At 42.3% G+C, this 21,185-nt stretch overlaps 1 protein-coding gene across 1 annotated transcript; it reads right to left on the bottom strand.

Moving 5' to 3' along the window:
* Positions 1-220: 220 nt before the first annotated feature.
* BMP10 (bone morphogenetic protein 10) lies at positions 221-6,121 on the bottom strand. Its single transcript, XM_060027565.1, has 2 exons — positions 5,788-6,121; positions 221-1,158 (listed from the first exon to the last, which is right to left on the bottom strand). The coding sequence occupies exons 1-2, from the start codon at positions 6,119-6,121 to the stop codon at positions 221-223; spliced, it is 1,272 nt and encodes a 423-aa protein (XP_059883548.1).
* Positions 6,122-21,185: the final 15,064 nt, after the last annotated feature.

The raw sequence follows: 21,185 nt of genomic DNA, 5'->3' as shown, positions 1-21,185 counted from the left end.
AGAGATGGCATTGCCGGGAAATGGCAAGTCCAAAGAAACATAGATTGGAAGGGACTAGACTGTGGAGTAAATTATGCATTTCCTACAACAAAACCGCCCTGTCAAATTCCCTAAGGCAGCAAGCTTCTATGATCTGTACACCCTTATTAAATAATCTCATTAAATAGGAACACAAAATATACACATGTACAGTTATTAAATAAGCCACAGGTCTCCTCTCCTATCTACAGCCACACTCAGAGACGGCCATGCCCTCATATTTAAACTTGTAGGTGACGACCCCTTTGTCTAAATAGAGAATGGAGATGGGCTCCAGCTTGGTGGGCACACAGCAGGCTTTGGAAGCCTTCTGGGAATTCTTGAGGTGGACCAAGGCCTGGATAATCGCATGCTTTGTGGGGGTGAGGTGCTCTGCCAGGGGGTAATTGCAAACACCACGGCATTCGTAGGCTTCGTATCCGGGCGGGGCGATGATCCAAGAGTCCCAGCCAATCTCCTTGAAGTCGATGTACAGCGGGGTCCTCTTGCAGTAGTTTCCTTTTGCGTTCCTTCTGATGCGGGCAGTGGAGTCATAGATGATGTTTGACCTCATCTGCAGCAAAGCCTCTTCCCCAGGTCCGCTGGAATAACCTTCCAGTCCCAGGTTGTCCATTTCCGGAAGTTGCTCGTGGGCAATCATTTCGTTCAGTTCCTCCTTCCTCTCCTTCTCACTGCTTTGGTCATCAGAAAACACGACAAGCAAAGGGACATGCTTATTCCGGGCACTAGTGTCTATTTCCAGTTGTCCCCTGCCAACATCCTCCATTTCATGTTTGCTCTCAATATGAACCTCCAGCTGGTGGGTGGATGAGCCTGACTTTTGCCAATGCCTGATGGCATCGGTGACATCAAAAGTCTCCCACTCACTGTTGGTTCCATAGATCTCCCCTGACACCAAGACCAGCATGCTTCTCTCACCCTCACGGTCCCCTTTGCTCTCTAGTACTTCGAAAATGGTAATTTTCCGGTCCACTCCTTCATATATCATGCGATCTCTTTGCACCAGGGTGTACAACCTGAGTTCAGCCATGATGACCTCTTCATGGTGAGGGATGGACACATTGAAGAGGAGAGGGTATTTTCGGAGCCCATTAAAACTGGCTGGTTGGGAAAAGAGATCTGAAAAAAAAGAGAAATCACATTTGCAGTATGTTACAGAGAAAAACAGATGCTTATTTATTCAATAAGAGCGCCTGTCCATTCAGGAGGCTTGATACAGAGAGAATGAGGGAAAATCAATGAAAACAAACACAGTGTTAGCATTCTCTAAGAGGGAATACTGAAGATCAAGGGTAGAACGCTAGACTGAGTTAAGCTGACTAAAATGGAAAATGGCTGCCTCCTGAATGAGAGAAAACGCACCCAGCCTTGTTTGCATAGCTTATCCGTCACAGAATTATAGACCTGGGAGGGACCTTGGAGATTGTCCAGGCAAGCCCCCAATTTTTCTAACCAGTGAGGAGCTATCAAACGAGACACGTGTGGTGGTTGTTTTTTTCTTGAAGCTTTTCAGTGACGCTGCCATGGCTTTTCATATTTGTACTTGTAATGGATGGAGACCCTCACATAGTCGGGGTCTTCCTGAGATACATCCATGTAGATCAGTGGGCGGTAAACCTAGCCCACAGGCCAAAGCAGGCCTGCCACCTGTTTTTGGAAATAAAGGGTTACTAAAGGGTTTCACCCATTCATTTCTGCATTGTGTTTGTGACTATTGTTGCACTACAATGGCAGAATTAAATCCATTAAGTCTCGACCAAGATCATACGGCCCACAAAACCCAAAATATCTACCATCTCCCTGGCCCTTGACAGAAAAAGTTTGCTGATCCCTGCTTTAGACAACAAAGCCTGACAAGGTCAACAGGATAGGCATGACACTAAGGGGGTCACAGCACTTGAATTTGGGGTTTGTGGTCCTCCAAAGGAAGAATGAGGGGAAACAAACCTTGGGGGGGGGGATAGATTGGTTGCCTTAATTTTGTACTCTTAGCACCTGGCATGGAAGTGCAGCACATAGGAATCGCTCAGAATGTTTATGAAATAAAATTGTAAAGGTCCTGTTGTCTTAGAAGCACACCTCCAAATATTATTATGTTGACACCCTATCTGAGAATTTTATAGGCGTCCAAATCTCCTCTATACCCGTCCCAGGTAACACCTGTCTACAAGGAATCCCTGAAGACATCTGTCATCAATCAAAAAGTTCCATGACACCAAAGATGCTGAGGACCACCAATTGAGGGGGTCGCTATCATCTTTGGCCGCCTTTCCCAATTGTATAGCCAATTCATGATTTCAGTGAGGTCCTTGTTCCAGATTGTACTTTTAAATATTTTTCTTTAACTTGATAATATTGTTTTTATACTAACTTCCTCTTTTAGACTTGTCCTAAGCAACAGTATTCATGAAATGAGGGGGTTCAAGATGATAGTTACGTGGATTTTTTTCAATCCACTTTAATAAAAACATATACTGATTTCACATGATTCACAGCTTCCTCTGGGTACCACCGAAAATCATCTCATACACTGCCAGTGAGAAATATAGGTCAGTGGAATGAATTGAAACTCTCTAGCGTGGCTCGCAAAGCTAGCTATGATTAGGTCTTAACCACTTGATCCAGTCATAGCTCCCATTCATCCCCTACAGCATGGAACATTGCAATTTATCAATTAATATTTGTAGAAATATTAAACAAAGTCTCCTGTTTAAAGTAGACTGATAGGGGCTTCCCTGGTGGCGCAGTGGTTGAGAGTCCGCCTGCCGATGCGGGGAACGCGGGTTCGTGCCCCGGTCCGGGAAGATCCCACATGCCGCGGAGCGGCTGGGCCCGTGAGCCATGGCCCCTGAGCCTGCGCGTCCGGAGCCTGTGCTCCGCAACGGGAGAGGCCACAACAGTGAGAGGCCCGCGTACCGCAAAAAAAAATAAAATAAAAAATAAAGTAGGCTGATAACTTCACTACTTGCCAAAACAGTCCTTTGCTTTACTGTATACTGCACCTTTGGATATGTTCTTCTGACCCTTGGAAAGCTCTACCCCCTCGTCTCCATCTATCTAGCTGTGACCCCTCCCTATGGGGCCCTCCCTTCTTCACCTCCCTATATGGGAGCCCACTCCTCTCTGGGTAACTTGAGTATTTACCCTCTATACCTCTCCTTTGACCTTGCCATTTACATCCTTGATTTTCAGTTGTCTATATGAATGGATTTTTCCCAACTAGATTGTCATCCTAATGGCACGTACCACAGCTTAACCTCCCTTCTATGCCTCCAATCTACCATGATGCTTTAAACAGAGGTAGCACTTTAAAAATATTAATGAGTTGATGTTTCTGGGCATCAGACTGAATTGATTTATGGGCATGACCTGTGTCCTTAATACATCAAGTAATACGGTAGTTGTCCCCCGCCCCTTATAGGAATGGAGAAAACTTCATTCCCCTTGGACAGGAAGCATGAGAAGACCAAAAGTAGGGGAAGAGACTGGTTGTTCCATCCTTTAGAAAAATGCACAATAAAAGCTCACTGTAGCGGGAGGAAGGGTTTACCAAGGAGCACAAGGACATTTTTGGTGGTATGAATATGTTCACTATCTTGATGGTGGTGATGGTTCCAATGGATGTTTACATATGTCAAACCCTATCAAATTATACACTTTAAATATGTGAAGTTTATTGTTTATGCCCATGATACTTCAATAAAGCTGATATAAAAATAAGTTCACTGTGCATGTGCAAATATAGTAATAATGGAGGTGTTACACTTCAGGCAAGGGAGCTAGTGTTTGCTGAGCAAATTTCACGTGCCAGGTGCTTTGCAAATTGTTTTATTTAGTTCTTACAATAACCCTATAATGTTGGTATTGGTATCCTGTTCATTTGATTCTGGAAGAAATCAAGCCTCAATGCAGAGAATTGACCTCCCCAAGATGACAAGGAGAGGTCAAAGCAGTGGTAGGAAATAAAGTCATGCTTTTTCCACCTTGAAGCAGCACTTGTTTTCCTCTGTTAGTTAGATTTGGAGGAGGTTTTGTTTTGTGTTCTTGGTCTTTGTCTCCTAGGGAGTTGCACTGAGCAAACGCAGAGAATCAAAGAAAGACAATAACAGCCGACAGGGCGAGCCCAGTGCAGGATTCATGACCTTGGGCTGTGCATTTTCACCAGTGGACTGGCAGAGGTGTGGGCAGCTGGGTTGTCTACTGAGAGGTTTGCTCCTACCCTCACTGATATTCAGTAATAAGAAGCTCATTTCCTCACCCGGACCATCGAAATCCTCCACAGAAGTGAGAACTGAAAAACTCCTATTTTCCCCAGGGATGCGAATACTTTCCCACCCACACCCTGAGCCAGCCACCCAGGGATCCGCACTCAGAAACGTTAGGAAGGCTTCCCAGGGAAGGAGGATGTTTATTTTCAATTCAGACTGACCACAGAAAGAATCTGTAATTTCAGCTTTTCATTTCCATCGTGTTACTAAATGTTACTAAGTCACATTTCCAATATGTTACTAAATATTTGAAATTTTGGCAGTCACCTACATTTTAAAGGCAAATAGTATCTCCAGGACTGAGCAATACCTATTCAACATTTCCCCCAATGCCTAGAATTTAAGGAATTCATTAGTAAACACTGACATTTGTTTAATACTTCATAGCAAATGTAGTACTTTCTTACTTGTAACCGCTTTGAAATTGCTCAATTGTGTTACGTAGGTATATTGTCCCCAATTTACAGTTGAGGAAATTCGGATTCAGAGAAATTAAGCTAATTATCCACATCTACTAAGTCAACCCTGTCTGAAAAATCCAAATCTTGAGCTAAATCTTGTCACCGCCTTTTTGCTTTCAAGAATACTTGGCCAACATCTATCCAAACCCTCTTTTGTACCTGGTTAATGACTATCAAAGCATAATTGGTAAATATGAAAGAATTCGTTACTTTGGACCCACAACTTTTACCATAGATATTAGAAAAAAATTTTCTTGATTACTTGCACCATATTAAATAAAGGATTAACTTGCTAAGTTATTGGATTTAGTACTGAATAAAGATCTGGGGGCAGAAAACACACTTTTCCCGCTGGTATTTAAAGATTGTACATTGCTCTTCATAAACACACAGAATAAGCTGGATCGTTAATTGGACCATGCGCACTTCCTGGAAACTACAAACAGTGCTTCAAGGATATACACGTCACAACAAACAAAACAACACTTTAGGAAGAATCTCTAAAATATGTTTCCATCCTGTTTGAACATTTCTTAAATAAGGTCACAAAATGGAAACTCACCCAAAGTTTGAGCGAAACGTAAATCACAACTTTCTGTATTTTACCTATTGTCATCATTTTCATTCTATGTAGAAGTTGACAAATTTTGTAGTCAATTAAAAGCTAAACGGAACTGAGCCCTATCTGGAAAACGACAGACAAAGGTACAGCGGTAGACCAACATTAATATTTTTTATTACCTGCTGTCCAAATTGAAAATTTGCAAAGACCCAATTATAATGTCAAAATGGTAGACACTTTACGGCATTGGATTAAAAGATATTCTTTAATACCTTTCAATAGTATTTGGAAAATGACCATGAAAACAGTATAGACCAAAATGTGCCTGGTTTTGGGGTATCTGTGTACACACACCCCTATATAGATGTTTTCACCTTTATCATCTCCATGCGTTGTAAATTTACTCACCGCTTCTAAAAACTCGAAGCCAAATTTGATCAGTAAAATCTCCACTTACCTTCATTCTTGAAACTCCTAATGATGTTGGCAGATGGCATGGAGGTCCTGTCTGTTGCAAATTTGTTGTAGAGTTCCAACATGTACTCTGGTGGGTCGACTTTGGCTGCATCCTGCATCGGGATGTCCGACAGGTTCAATGTCTTGAGAAACTCTTTCTTCATGCTCTGTAGCAGGGTGTTAAAGTCGACACCATCTTGCTCTGAGAAGACATCATCAAACAGGGGCATATCTTCTTCCAGAGGCGACTGCTCCAGGCTCATGATGGGGCTGCCAGAAACCGAGTGAGCCACCAGGCAGGAGAGAGCACACAGCTGCAGGGCCAGGGAACCCATGACTCTGCTCCAGCCCCCAGGCCAACCCAGGAAGGTTTAGCGCTCCTGGGCTCTAAGTGGCAGTTTTATCTTGCGGAGCGTAAATGTCTCGTGTCACTGGAGACAAGTTTGGAAACTTCCCCTCTCTCCCTCCCCCTACCACTCTTCCTCTCACCCCCCAAAATCAGGTTGCAGTAATTGGATAACAAAATCCCCCATAGGGGCCTAGCCTTTCTTATCTCCCTAGTGTAAACTTGTGCACCAGATTTTGTTTCTATCTTGCAATCCTTTTTTCTTTTAATGAGCATTTTGTAAACATTTCCACATTCTGACACTGGCTGAGAGATAGGACAATTTTCTCCTCGCAAAGGCTCTGCTTCTCCTCCTTTCAATTCACTTCCTTTTGGCAGGAACGCCTAATTTCTGCTTTTACGTGGTTCAGTTTCACACATGCATATAATAGACACTGAGTCAATACAATACACGTCCATGGTGATATGTATTAATGCGAGTCATGGGGCTTTCATCCTCACATAAACATTTATGAAGAAAGACCAAATCTCCAACATCTCCAAGTTAAGCTAACAGATATAAATGAACTTATATAAATCTTTACAAGTTGACATTATTAGAAACAGGAAAGTATAAATTTCATGAGCAATAGCCTTTTTGGTACAGATTCGATCTGGCTAAAATGGCTTTTGAAAAATAGGGCAAGTGCTTCATTATCACAGCAACTAAAATTTATTAGGTGTTTTCCTACGAGCAGGCATTGTACTAAGTGTTTGCATATATCACCGAATGTGCTTCCTATAATAACCCAGTTATTATCCCCATGGCATATGTGGGTCACTAAGATTCAATAAGTTGCCAGAGGTCACAAAGCTACAAAGTGATAGAGCCAGGATTTGAATCCAGGCAGTCTGACTCTTACGAAACAAGAAAACAATCAGACCTTTTAACCAGGGTTCCCCTAGTCTGGGGCACAGGCGGTGTAGCCAGATTAACTAAGCTGCAGCCCAGCCCGTCTCCAGGGAGTCCATGGTCGGTCCAAGGCAGGCGACAGTTTGCAGGTGGGTGTGGAGCTCAGGACCTTCACCTGTGTGATGAGTTATTAAAACGACCACAATCTCTGCCGAATCCATCTTTATGGTTAAATCAAATGGACCATCAAACGGTTCCAGTAAAAGCTTGGCAAACAAAGGTGAAAAATGCTAAATGCCTTGATCTGAAAAACAATGGTGGAATTGATTGTGTGTCTGGTGTAGGGAAAGACAAATCAAGGTCATCTCACTTTTCAGCCCTAATCAGTGGCAGTAACAGGGTGATTCTGTGGACAACTCCAGGGGGTCCTTTTCCCACTGAGGCATTGGGACTGGGGTCTCTCTGACCTGTTCAGTGCACGCCCTGGTGCTGAGTTCAGAGGGCTGCGTCTATATATTTGGTGCACTGGAATATTCTCTTAGTTTCTGAGTTAAATTTTCCTATGTTTACCCCAATAGGATAACTACAATAGCTCCCCTTTCCATTTTTCCTCTAGGCTCCCTAAGCTTTATAGTCATCTTCTGATTCTTCCCCTCCTAAAATGCAAATTTTTTTTTTTTTTTCTGGTACGCGGGCCTCTCCCGTTGCGGAGCACAGGCGCCAGATGCGCAGGCCCAGCGGCCATGGCTCACAGGCCCAGCCGCTCCGCAGCATGTGGGATCTTCCCAAACCGGGGCACGAACCCGTGTCCCCCGCATCGGCAGGTGGACTCTCAACCACTGCGCCACCAGGGAAGCCCTACAGCAATTTTTTTTGAACTACCAGAGAAAGAGCTGTATTTTAGGAGGGACGAAAAAAACCCTCCACAAAATTGTTAATTTGTTTAGTAGATGTGGATTTGATTCAATGTTCTGTTTCAGTGAAAGCTTCTGCTCCTGCATTAAACAGACAATCGTAGACTGAAAATAGATTACACCCTGAACAGGTCCACAAGTGAGTGAGTCCAAGGGCCATAACCCATCCTACAGGCTTTACCGGAGGTTCCCAACAGCATACCAGCAGGGTCCTTGTATCACGCCCTGCATCGACACAAGCACCCGTTTATCTTCATACACACACACAGATGTCAACGCACACTCCAAAACTCTGAATGGCAGGCATGTGCGTGTAACTGCCACAAGACAGCCGAGTAAGTGGTAGTACTTATAACCCCGGGCGCGCTGGTTTCAGAGGTCGGAGGAGACACGGGCATCCCACCTTGCAGAGTTCTGGTTCTGTACATTCTCAGGGCTAGGATGTGCAATTGTGATTTCCCTGGCTTCCCTGTGCTCGGTGTTAGAGTAATGATGGGGTTAAATATTTAGACCAGTTTCCCCATCACAAATGTCTACCTTTTTGGTTGATTTAAAAATAGAATAAGAAAGTGTCTATAACCACATCTCAATGGCTCTGACTTTTTTTTTTTTTGCAGTACGCGGGCCTCTCACTGTTGTGGTCTCTCCCGTCGTGGAGCACAGGCTCTGGACGTGCAGGCTCAGCGGCCATGGCTCACGGGCCCAGCTGCTCCGCGGCACTTGGGATCTTCCCAGACCGGGGCACGAACCCATGTCTTCTGAAGCGGCAGGCGGACTCTCAACCACTGCGCCGCCAGGGAAGCCCGCCTCTGACTTCTTGAAATGAAACACAAGGTCCTTCTGTTCCTCACCTGTGCTGGGCGAACAAGGAAAGAGATTGTACTTTAGCCATGAACGAAGGGAACACAACTTCCTGCCTCTTCTAGGTCACAGACAACTTACATGTTAGCTGCAGAGTCTCTTTATTCCTAGGATTTTCTCTAGCTTTTCCTGATGACTCTCCTATGACTCTAAAAAGTCCAAATATCTCCACATTCCTTCTTCATTTGATTTTTCTAGACATAATCTATTCTATTACTTTGCAGGTATGATAATAAAAATGTTTAGCAAGCTATATAACAGGTCCCAGCCAATTAAAGAGATACTAGCAGGATCCCAGGGGCCCCAAGCTTCACCTCTAAAGCTCTGGATCCTGGGGAGATGGGGCTGGGATGCTGGGGGACAAGCTTGAGCAGCAGCTATTTTCCAACCCATATGGGATTATTCTGATATTTTAGCATGACATAGTACTGCTCTACTATGTATAGCAGGTGAATCGAAGTTCTGCCCAAAATTCCCCAGCCAGAGCGCCATAAGCTACATGCAGTTAGAATTTGCAAGCTCAACATGAGGCTGATAGCTTGCTCTGATCATTTCCTTGCTTGCTACGAAATCTGCCCTCTGGCTGCCGTCTTTCTCCAGCCCAGAGCTTGCCTGCTGTTCCCAGACCTAGGAAACCAGCCAGGGGTGCCTTTGTCCCTGGGACGGGCCTTTTCTCCTCTGATATGGTCTGCCCAGCGCCTTCTTCTAGTACTAGACGTTGTCTTGACGGTGGCATTTCTCATTAACTCCTTAGGCCAGAGTCCACATTCTCAGTAGGGGAAGTGTTCCCTTGCCTCTACTGACCCCTCAGCATCTAGGTTACAGCTTACCCGAGGCTTACTGGTATGCCAAGCGCTTCTCATGCCCTGACGCACAGGGGCCAGCCCCTCAACTCAACTTCTCCGAGGTGATTTCAATAGACCCTTAGCTCCTTCCTTTAATAACCTTCCACGTGATCCCTTCATTCTCCAATAAGGCCTAGAGTGTGAATCATCAATAATTGTTAACAATTTTTAAAACTTCAGGCCTTTGTCATAGTCCTTCATTCAACAATTTCTTGTGTGTACCTACTCTATGCCAGGTACGGTTCAAAAACAAAACCTGAAGAAAGCAGACGCCTGCCCTTGGGGAGTTTACTTTTCAGTTGGAGGGAGAGAGACAATAAGCAAATACACAAATAAAGCGAAGTGCCTGTTGGGTAGTGATAAGTATGGTGGGAAAAACAAACCAAATCAAGGGGATAGGAGGTGCCAAGGGAGAAGGGGGTTGCTATGTCTGTCAAGGCCTCGCTGGTGAAGGTGAAGAAGTCAGTCATGCAGGCCCATGAGGGCCACAGAGTAACGGCCCTGCAGGCAGAGGGAGCAGCCCATGCAAAGACTCTGAAGAAACAGCATGCTTGGGAGGCTTAAGTATCAATGGGAAGGTCAAGGTGTTTATCGGAAGGCAAGCAAGGGGGAGCGCAACAGTACATGAGGTCCAAGAGGAAGTGGCCTGGACCAGCTGGAAGGTCACGGATGTTTCTTGCTCAATAGTCGTACTATACAGATACACAGTTTGCCTCTTATTTTTATATTTCACGGAACATTTCGTCTTGAGGGTTGTTTTCTTTTTTTTGCGGTATGCAGGCCTCTCACTGTTGTGGCCTCTCCCGTTGCGGAGCACAGGCTCCGGACGTGCAGGCTCAGCGGCCACGGCTCACGGGCCCAGCCGCTCCGCGGCACGTGGGATCCTCCCGGACCGGGGCACGAACCCGTGTCCCCTGCATCGGCAGGCGGACTCTCAACCACTGCGCCACCAGGGAAGCCCCGTCTTGAGGGTTTTTCATGTTGTCACATAGTCCATTTACAACCATTAATTATAATAATTGCCCAACTCTATTGGGTAGAATTCCCATAACCTTATAAGAGGATTTTTAAAGTAGTAAAGGAAAATTTACAATTCTATTGAAATGTAAAGACATTGGATATTTAGATTTCGAATACAACTGCCAACATATTCTAAGATTGAGAGCAGTTGTTCAGATATTTGCTTACTTGGAATGTAGGTCCAAGAAAAGTGCAGAGTGCTTAAACAACATTTTTTCTCCATAGAATACCGCCAATCTCAGAAATACTTGGAGACTCTCTGTACCACATCACCTCTTGCCTGGACCGTGGTAAGAGGCTACCAGCTGCTTCTGCCCTCAACACCTAACAGTCTGTTCTCAACATGACAGCCAGATTCTGATATGATATCGAATCATCACCCCTTTCCTCACTCAGAGAAAACGACGAAGTCATACGAAAGCCCTCATGACCCTCCATTGCCTCTTTGACATCATTGCCACTTGCTAACTCTACTCCAGCCCCTTGCTATTCCTTAAACACCCCAGGCATGCTCCCATCTTAGGGCCTTTGCCTTAGCTGTTCCCTCCACCTGAAACAACCTTTCCCCAATAACCCTCATGGTCACTCTCCCATTCAAGTCTTTGCTCGGAAGTAAGTAAACTCCTCCGTGAAGTCCCACCCTGTCCACCTTGTTCAAAACGGCACATCATCAAGCAATCCTGAACTTAGGACCCTGCTCTAGTGGTTGCTTCTCACCTCCCAACATAAGATACAGTTTATTAACGTAGTATGCTCACTGTTTTCAGTCTGTCTCTCTCTGCCATCCATCCTCACCCCTAGCTAGAGTATGTACTCCAGAATGGCAGGAATCCTAGTTATGTTCCATGATGTATCATAAGTGCCTAGAGCTTTGCTTTCCCCACAGCAGTTAATAAATAGTCACTCAAGAAAAAGAAATAGCGAACATTCAAATATTTTCTTCCTGAGACTTCTTACAGTAATATCATAAAAACATAAATGCCATTTTAAATAAATAACCATCATTAAAATATGCATGCACTTTCTTGAGACCCACTATATATGTATATAGATAGATAGATAGATTGGTTTATTACTATTGTATATCATTCAATTAAAAATTTGCAAAGAATTAGTTTATCATCCTTCTAAAATTTTATTATGCAATGTACCATACACATAGTGTTTATAGAAAATATACCAAAATTTGAAGACAGTAATAAAACAGACACACCCATGCACCCACCACCCAGTTTAAAAAGTACAAAAGACCGGGACCTTTAAAACTTCCATGTAACCCTTCCCAATTCATCTCTTTCTCCCCAACAGAGTAACTACCAGACTACATTTTTTTATTAATCAACCTGTTATACTTTTGTGAGCTTACTACATATGAACAAATCCCTAAAAATATATAGCTTAGTTTTGCCTATTTTAACTTACATATAAATTGAATCATGCTATATGTTTTCCTATATGACTCGCTTTTTTGCACTTTTTAGCTGTAGTCCATTGATTTTCACTACTGCAGAGTTCCAAGTTTTACAAATATATAAAGATTTATTATACTGTTGGTAGTCACTTGGATTAGTTCTTGTTTTCCGCATTATGTATAGTGCCACTATGAATAATCTTAATTGACAAATTGTTTTCCCAAAGGTTTCCCCAATTCTGTTCATCCCAGCAGGAGTACTTGTTCTACCACTTGTGTTGGTTGACTTTGGGGGTTGGTTGAGGCTTGACGGCTCTCTCTTCTGTTGCTGTCCCCATTCATTCTCAGGATCTACAATAGAGCAAGAGATGGTCTCCTGGACAAAAGACATAGTTTAGGTGTGAAAGCAAGCACTGTTTAAAAGTATTGTGTTGGTTCCCATAACTCTATAATAAACAATTCAACCCATGTAAAACACAGTACCCAGGAGCAAAAAAACTTATTGAAGGACAAGAAAGGAGACATAAAAATGTAACACTAATCTAAGTTCATGAATAGGAAGACAATATAACAAAGATGTCAATAATCCCCAATCAATACATAGATTCAATAAAATCTCAATCACAATCCTAACAAGACATTTAATTGACTTGAAAAGATGATCCTAAAACTTGAATGCAGGAGTGAAGGGTTAAGAATAGCTAAGCTACCCTTGGAGAATTAGATGGGAGACTTTTCTTACCAAGTACCAAGACCTATTAAAAATCAGGAATAATCAAGACAGTGTTGTGTCATTGCAGGAATAGATCAATAAAACAGAAAAGAATCTGGGGAAATCCTCATACAAATACGAAAAATTGATCTATAATAGCTGGCTGGCATTGCAGATACAATAGGAAAAAGATGATTTGATAAATTGTGCTGGGATAGTTTATTGAAAATATTGACTCTCTACCTCGCTCTTTATGCAAAAATAAAATCCAGATAAAGTAAGAGCTTAATATGAAAGAATCATTCTGAAACTTTGTCTTGGTAATAGAGAGGCTGTTGGGGAAAAAAAGTCTGGGAGGAGGGGTCCTTTCATCCCAAGAACTAGTGCCTCCTATGCTATCTCCAACCGTAGACGATAACAAGGAAATAAATGATTATCCTATCCCCTTTTGCTCAGAGAGAGAGAGAGAGAGAGAGAGAGAGACAGCCCACGGTTTTTGAAAAGTATATAAATTGATATTATCTATCAAATTCCAAAGTAGCTAAATAGTATTATTATTATTAGCTTTAGAAGAAAACTTCACCGAGTTCCTTGGAACAGAGAATTCCCCAATTACATTTTAAATTGAGTTTGTTACACTTATGCTCCTTTCAGAAACACGATTATTCATGGAGTGCGACAAGCTTTATGTGTTACAGAAGACTACGTTATCTGTATCTTAATTCATATTTCATAGTTCTTTAAAGCTAACGAAATCTCTTTTGGCACGTACTTCTTAAGGAGTCAATGCTAAAAAGGAAAATGCCCACTGACCTAGGATGTCCTAGGGGTGGCATAGACTGTCCATCATCATGCTCTTAGGATCACTCGAGGTGTTTGACAGCTGTGCTAAGCAACCATACGGAGTGGAAAGACAAAGCAGCAAAGCCAGCCAGGGCGCTCTGCCACCACCCTGAGATAAGTCAAGCCCTTTAACACCAGAGGCTGCTAAGGTTTTATTCCACACTCTCAGCAAGATAAGCTGCCATTCACGCCTCACAAGACACTCAGATCTGGAAAGCAGCTCAGAGGAAGAACTAAGATACTCAAATAAGTGCAATTATTTCAATGAAGAAAATTAGTAGATTTCAAGTTTTTTTGACTCCTGCTCCGTGAGGGGTCAAGAAGCACGTGCCTTCTGGGCTCTGCAAACATGTTAATGTGGACAGGGGCGTGGAATAACCTCAGAGCCCTGCGTGCCTCTCGGTATCAGCCGTTTTGCACTTATATCTGAGCCTCACTCCAAAAGGAAGCATTTGTTTCCCCATTTTACAGATGAAACTGAGGTTTTGAAAGGCTAAACGAATCACCCCGTGTTCGTGCATTGGGGAAACTTGGATTCAAAATCACCCTCTTGCCACTGCTCCCTCCGATTTGTCTAAACAGCTAACAGTCCATACAGTTAGACGCTGAGAAGGTGGATAAGGCATGATAGGGCATACCTCTTTTTACTATGTTTTGCTTTATTATTTTTTTATCACAAATACTCCATTTTTTATAGGTTTGCAGCAACCCTGCATGGAGCAAGTCTATCAGCACCATCTCTCCAGCAACATTTGGTCACTTCATGTCTCTGTGTCACATTTTGGTAATGCTCACAATATTTCAAACTTTTTCAGTTATTATATTTGTTATGGTGATGTTACTATTGCAAAAATATTGCGATTTGCTGAAGGCTGAGGTGATAGCATTTTTTTAGAAGTAAAGTATTTTTAAATTAAGGTATGTACATTGTTGTTTTAGACATAATGCTGTGGCACACTTAATAGAATACAATATAAACATAACTTTTAAATGCATTGGGAGACCAAAAAAAAAAATGTGTGACTCGCTTTATTGTGATATTTGCTTTATTGCAGTGGTCTGGAACCAAACCTGCAGTGTCTCCAAGGTATGCCTGTATAAAACCTTGACTGTATGATTATACACATAATTCAAGCCCAGAGTGGTGCGATATTCCGTACTAGTGGATTAGTCTGTACTCTCTTCTGTGGTTTCCCTAAAAGCTGTATGAATCCTGCAATATTTTTAGATTTCCTAGGAAAGCTCCAATTTCAAATGTTCTGTCCAGGCAAAACGTGGGTCTCCTTTCTTTTTTTCATTAAGAAAGTACGGTCACCTTATCTAAGAACTCAGTGTACATACATTTTGAAGGGGCAACACACATTTGCTCTTTGAGTGATCATGACCGAGACCTTCCCTAGAGAGCTGCAAGGTCAAGGCAAACCACTCACGATATTATTGAACTTGGAAAGTGACTATTACGAGATGATGAATACCTGGAGAAGGGAGGAGGAATGTGGTTTTATAAGAAAGATTCATCTCAGCCAAATCAATCTACGAATGTCAGTGTCACAGTCCGAGACCGTATAACCACCTAGAACGTTACAGAATAACCCTTTGCTCCCCAGTTTCGTGATCCACTGAGGCAAGTCCTATGACTGAGAATCGTTGACTCTCCAAGTTGGAAGGAACACAAGAGGTGGCCTCAGACACTCTGCAGGAAGAGAGAAGGAAGGAGAAAAATAGCTGAGACCTGCCTTATCAGCAGGCAGCCACTTTTCAGATTACTTTCACTTGACAAGTTCAGAAGGTTGCATGCCAGAAGGGCTTCTTGGAGAAGGTCTTCCATATCAGAGCGATAGCCTAAGTGTCTTGTGACAGAACCGTTGCTGAGCATCATACATTTCTTTGTGAAATTAGAGTCTGCATGTGACCCATCTTCATTAAATACCATGCGTAGAACAAAGAGAAAAAGAAAATTGAAGCCATGAATAATCGTTAGGTAATGTTGGAAGAGCAGATCCATTTACAGAGTCAGACGTCCAGTTCCTAAACAGAAAGGGATGGTCACTTTTGCCTTAAAAGGCTTAGTTACCTCCCCAAGAAAATCTCTTTTTCTTTTTTCCCTTCCATGGAAAAAGGTCAGGTTACAGAGTCAAGTTCCAATCTAATCATATGATGTCATAAGACAGTAATTTAGTTTAAGCAGTCCTTGCAAGGCGATATGAATATAGGACTGGAAGATGACAAAGTGAATTTTAGATGACTACCTTCAGTTAAGCTTGTTCTGATGTAGAAGTCCAGGGGACCAAAGCCATTTATATGGTCTTTCATATACCCTCCCAAATTATTATTAGTGAATTCTCTGTCAAGGTGTTGTTTAGGACTCATTGACTATCTCTGGGGATTTGGTGCAGTTAGGATTGAAAACAACACCTAAAAGAAATTCTAGTGAAGGATAAGAGCAGAATTCTTTAAATAGCCAATCAAACAGCTAAATGGAGTTTGGGTAGCCGAAGAATGGAAACAGGTAGGACTTGGTTTAAGGAGATTGCTACAGTCACCTGATTCTACCACTTTCACCACATAAAAATCATTGGCTTCGCTAAGGTGAAACACCCAAGTGAGCTCTGTCATAAAGCCAAATGACCAAATCTGTGATAAAAAGAATCCCAAAATATGCATCCCCCAGCTGTTATTCCAGGCAGAAGAATGGCCATTCTCTGTTACGTGGTTGACATACTTGTGAGTTGTATCAGCTTTCCTGAGATAAGGTTAGAATGCCTGTCTTCTCAGACAAGTTGAAGGCAGAGGCTGTATTCCATTCATTTATCCCCGGAACCTAGTATGAAGCTGGGCACATAGTACATGCTCAATAAATCAATAAACAAAGAAACACACTTTTGACATGAGGCCATCACATATTTATCTGCTTTGGGTTTTCTATAGTACTGTAAAGAGAATTGAGCTTAAAGATATTCAAGGGAATCTACATTTAAATTAAGGATACTAACCTTCCTAAGTGTCCCAATCTTCCTCAAAACTGCTGCTGCAATGAATCCCTAAAGGCACTTACATCTCCTGCCTCTTGCCATCCACTTTCTATCCCATGCCACACCGGCCTACTCTCCCTCCTTGGTGTCACCTTTGAAAATACTGAGATTCTTTTTTGATTATTTTTCTACGGATTAAGTTTTTTGGGAATACTGGCCAGGGCTTGACTCATGGGAATCCTTCATCCACGTGGCTGAGAGACAAGAAGAGTCTGGGCATCCTCCAAGCAGGAGGGCACACTCTCCAAGCCACCACTCTCTTTGCTAGGTTTTCAGGATCAAAGTGTCTGGACCCCTTCTTTCTCTTACTGTGTTTCTATAGAGTTGCTTTTCTTCTCAAATGGATTGAAGTGTGGTCCCCAAGAAAAAAGACAAGGAGACTGCAGCTGCCCTTGGGTTCTAAGCTTAGAACCTATGTATAGCCAGAGAGGAAGTTTTCCTCTGCCTGGTCCAGTTCAGCTTATCTGGAGATTACATTAGGTTCGGGGCAAAATCCTCACAGAAATACAATGTTTTTGCCTAGAGCGTCCCCTTGCTACATGAATGTTGGTCCCTTGAACTTGTGATATCAGGCAGCTCTCTAAGGAGTCAGGAATCTTGAGCCCCGGCCAGAGCCAACTTATCATGGCTAATAATTCATCATTCACCACCACCTCTAGAACAAATGTTTATCAAGCACCTACACTGTGTAATGTACAGTGGCACGAGGCTGGCAGCGCTCACATACATAGCAGTGACAACAAAAGGCTGCCATTTATTCAGGTCCTACTCTGTGCCAGGCACTGAGCCCCATGCTTTATGGTCATTATCTTATCTCATTCTCCCCCAAACTCTATGATCTAGAGTCATAAAGCCATCGTCTCCACTTTACAGAAGAGGAGGCTGGTCGGAGAACCAGGAAGAGGGACCTCCAAGATTGACACAAGCTCTGTTCAGTTCCAAAGTCCAGTCATTCACTTCAACACTACCCTCCATCCCCAAGAGGGGCTGATCTGATGGACTGAGGGGGATGGCAAAGAGCTGGGAGGAAGAGAATAAGCCATGGAAAGGGGCACATCTTTGTCTACAATGAAGGAAGAGAGGAAAAGATGGGCAGGGACATAGCCACCTGCCACACTGGAGGTGGTAGGAGAAGTTGAGGAACTTCATACTTAATATCCTCAATTTCCTCTGGGAAGTGAGAGGCAGAATCATCTGGTGAGTAAAATGAATGCAAGGATGGGGCAGGGGTAGTTAAGATGATGATGATGACAGCAGCAAATATGGAGTTCACTATGTGATGGCAATGCACTAATATATTTACATGAGTGACCCCTTTTAATTCTCACAATTCCATGAGATAGGCACTATTTTGGGTTCCAGGAAGCCAAGGCTCATAAAGTGAAACAGTAAGCCTATTGGGGGACTTGGACTAAGCAATAGAGCTGGGATTTTAATCCAGGAAGTCTGATTCCAGAGCCCAGACCACTGAGGGGAAAGTGAGAAGACTGCTTGGGGTGTGTAAAAAGATGACTCCTCACAGACTTTTCATTTAAAAGATAAACATTGGAAAATCAGTGATCTGATAGGTGGTTTGCGGGGAGAATTTTAGCTTAGAAAGTTAGAGCAGAAAATGGAGCAGCGAGGCCACCCTGCTGAGGAAGCATTTAGAGTTGCTAAAACTGGAGTTTAGGAGAGAAATTAGATGTAGAGTTTCTATAGTAATAACATATCGTATATGTGTGATACGTTACAGTCTCCAGAATTTTGACTAAGTGATACATTTCAACACATATAGAGAGAGATAGATCCCAACATTCGTGAATGTCAGTAAAACGTATCATTTCTGTCCATAAAATTCAGTTAAATATAACATAAATTTGAGGCAACCCCTATAGAATCTCAACCAGTCTATACAAGTAGGACTAGAGCCATTTCCATTTTTACTAAAGTCAACTCTACTTTGAATTTCAGTAACATGGAAGTAATACTGTAAACTTCAGGAGGAAAGTAACTTGGTCCGCAGAACCACAGGGATGATGACAACTATGGTAGGCTGCCCTGAAACAGTATATACACTGAGTGTACAGGTGAAGGAAATCGATAAATGGTCTGTAGCACCAGAAGCAGTCACGTTTACAGCAAGACAAGGTCCTCCATGGAAACAGCCAGTGGGTTCAGCAGTGAGAAGAGGGGGAGGACAGCTGTGAACGAGGCTGCCAAAACCAGAGGGAGAGGGTCTTGGGGAAATAGGGGCTTTCCAGGGAGAAGATAAAGATTGGCTCCTGCTTTATTTCCTTTGCTACTTGCTATTCTTTACTTGGTACAGAGCCAACAAGAAGTTAATTTCTCCATGGAAAAAAGTTCTTTCACTGCTGAATTGTTGCTGATACAGAGGCCAGGTTCCAGGGTCACTCACTCAAGTGTTTTATTAAATGAACAAATGTCTCCAGTAAGTTGGTAACATTCTTTAAGACGATCTTCAACTTTTTTTTTTTTTTACCAGTATCACCAACGTTTCTCAGACATTTTCCACCCCTTCCTCCCCATGACCCTCTGTTGACTATTCCCTGTCACTCTCAGTCAAGCCCACAAACTCTTGCTCTGCACACACTTGTTTCCGTGCTCTGTGGAAGGAAACTTCTGCAGGGCCTTCATCCACGGGGCTCTCACCAAGCAGTCAACCTTTTGGCGTTCCCCTTTATAGCATCTTTAAGCTGCATTACCCCAGTAGCATCGTGGTATTCCCACTTCACCTACGAATTGAATCTGTAGGTAAATTTCTCTTCTTTCTATTCCTAGGAATAATTCTTGAAATTTTGAATATTTTATTTCCACCGTTGTGACTTGAAAATATAACTTAAAATGTATTGCCCAGAATCAAACGTAGCCTCGCCTAGGACTCCCTGCTGTTCAGAGTGTGACCCAGTGGGTCAGAAAAACTTGCTCTTTGCCCTAATTAGGCAATTTCCTTAAGCCCTCAAAGCCATAGGTGTGCTACCTATAATGCATGGATAATGGTGTTCAGCACAAGGCTTAGCTCTAATAACCGTTATGAATGTAGAGATCTGTTCATCTCCAGGCTTTGAAACCAGTTATTCTCCTTTTCAGATAAAATCTTGCTTTAAAATTTGCTATCTTCTCTGCCTTTTATCGTGCCCTAAGCTGTGGTTCAAACCCTTTTGAAAACTACTTAGAAAAAATTTTTTAATGATTAGATGAATACATACTTAACTCATTCAATGGGAAGTTTTCATTCATTGGATGGCCCATTTCTTTTATGCTGATTAATACGGCCATTAGAATACTCCATACAAGAGAAAGTCAAACCCTGGACTCTAACGAAGTTTCCATTAGCTGTGTCTGCAACAAGAAAATAAAGTTCATGGAAAACTGAGGTCTGCAAATCCAGGAGAAATAGGAGGAATCCTCCAGCCTGTCCTGTTATGGCCACGTGGGTGTGAATGAAGTAACTGCAGTCAATAGAGGTAAAGGAAAGGGGAAAGGTCTGAACCCATAGCCTTTGTAACACGAGTTCTGGAATAATTTATTTACTGCCCCTTCTCTCCCTCCTTCTCACCCTCCCTTTCCTCCTTCTTTCTATATTCCCTCCCTCCCATCCTAAATATATGCTTTGAATGTTAATTTCAAACATTTGACGGTTTAGAGGTTAACCTTAGTTTGAAGGTTAACTTTTGTAATATATACATTTAAGGAAAGAAAACTTGACTAGTACAATACTCTCAATCCAATTCCATGTCATCAGATCCTCACCATAATCTTGTGGCAAAAGCAGGGCCTACAACATCATCCTTTTTTTATTAATAGGGAAGCCAAAATGCCAAAAAGTGAAATGACTCTTCCTGGGTCCTTGTCAAAGACCTCTTACAGTCATCCTGAAAGTCAACACTGAGGTCTAACAGTTAAACTAGGTCTAAGCTAAAGTGAACTAGGAAATAGGCAGGGTTTTTTTTTTTTTTTTAAAGAGTAAGAAATATGTTGGACAGAACAATGAATTTAGTAAGTTGGTTAATAGTTTTAATAATTTCAGGCTCTTAATACAGATTTCAATATTCTACAGAATGTTTGCTGACAGTATTTTAAAAATTGGAATCAGTAATTCAGGTAAAACGAGGCACAATCATATCTAATCTCTCTCATATACAGGACACGACATTTTCTCTATATTAATCTAAAAATATTTCTGATGTCCCAAATATGTCCAAATATAAAGTAATCCCTCCCATTTTTCCCAATGAAAGATTAAGAAAAGAGATAGATTGGGGGGGAGGAGGGGTACGTCTTGAATATATACCTTTTAAAGATGTAGAAGAAATAGTCAAATCTTTACTTATATTATTTCATTTAATAATATTGATATGTATATTTAGAATAGTGTTACATAAAATATGAATTTAAAATTGTTTCCATGTTCACAGTTTTCAAAAGATTGCATGTAAACGCTTTACGTGAACCTTCAACATCAGTGTCATCACTTACATCAGCCTTTCACTAGAAAACTAATCCCAAACACAAACGTGCCT

The sequence above is a fragment of the Delphinus delphis genome, chromosome 12 (genome assembly GCF_949987515.2).
Source record: "Delphinus delphis chromosome 12, mDelDel1.2, whole genome shotgun sequence".
In the NCBI taxonomy this organism is placed as follows: Eukaryota; Metazoa; Chordata; class Mammalia; order Artiodactyla; family Delphinidae; genus Delphinus; species Delphinus delphis.
The sequence above is the reverse complement of the archived record's forward strand: the minus strand, read 5'-3'. Positions and strand labels throughout refer to the sequence as shown.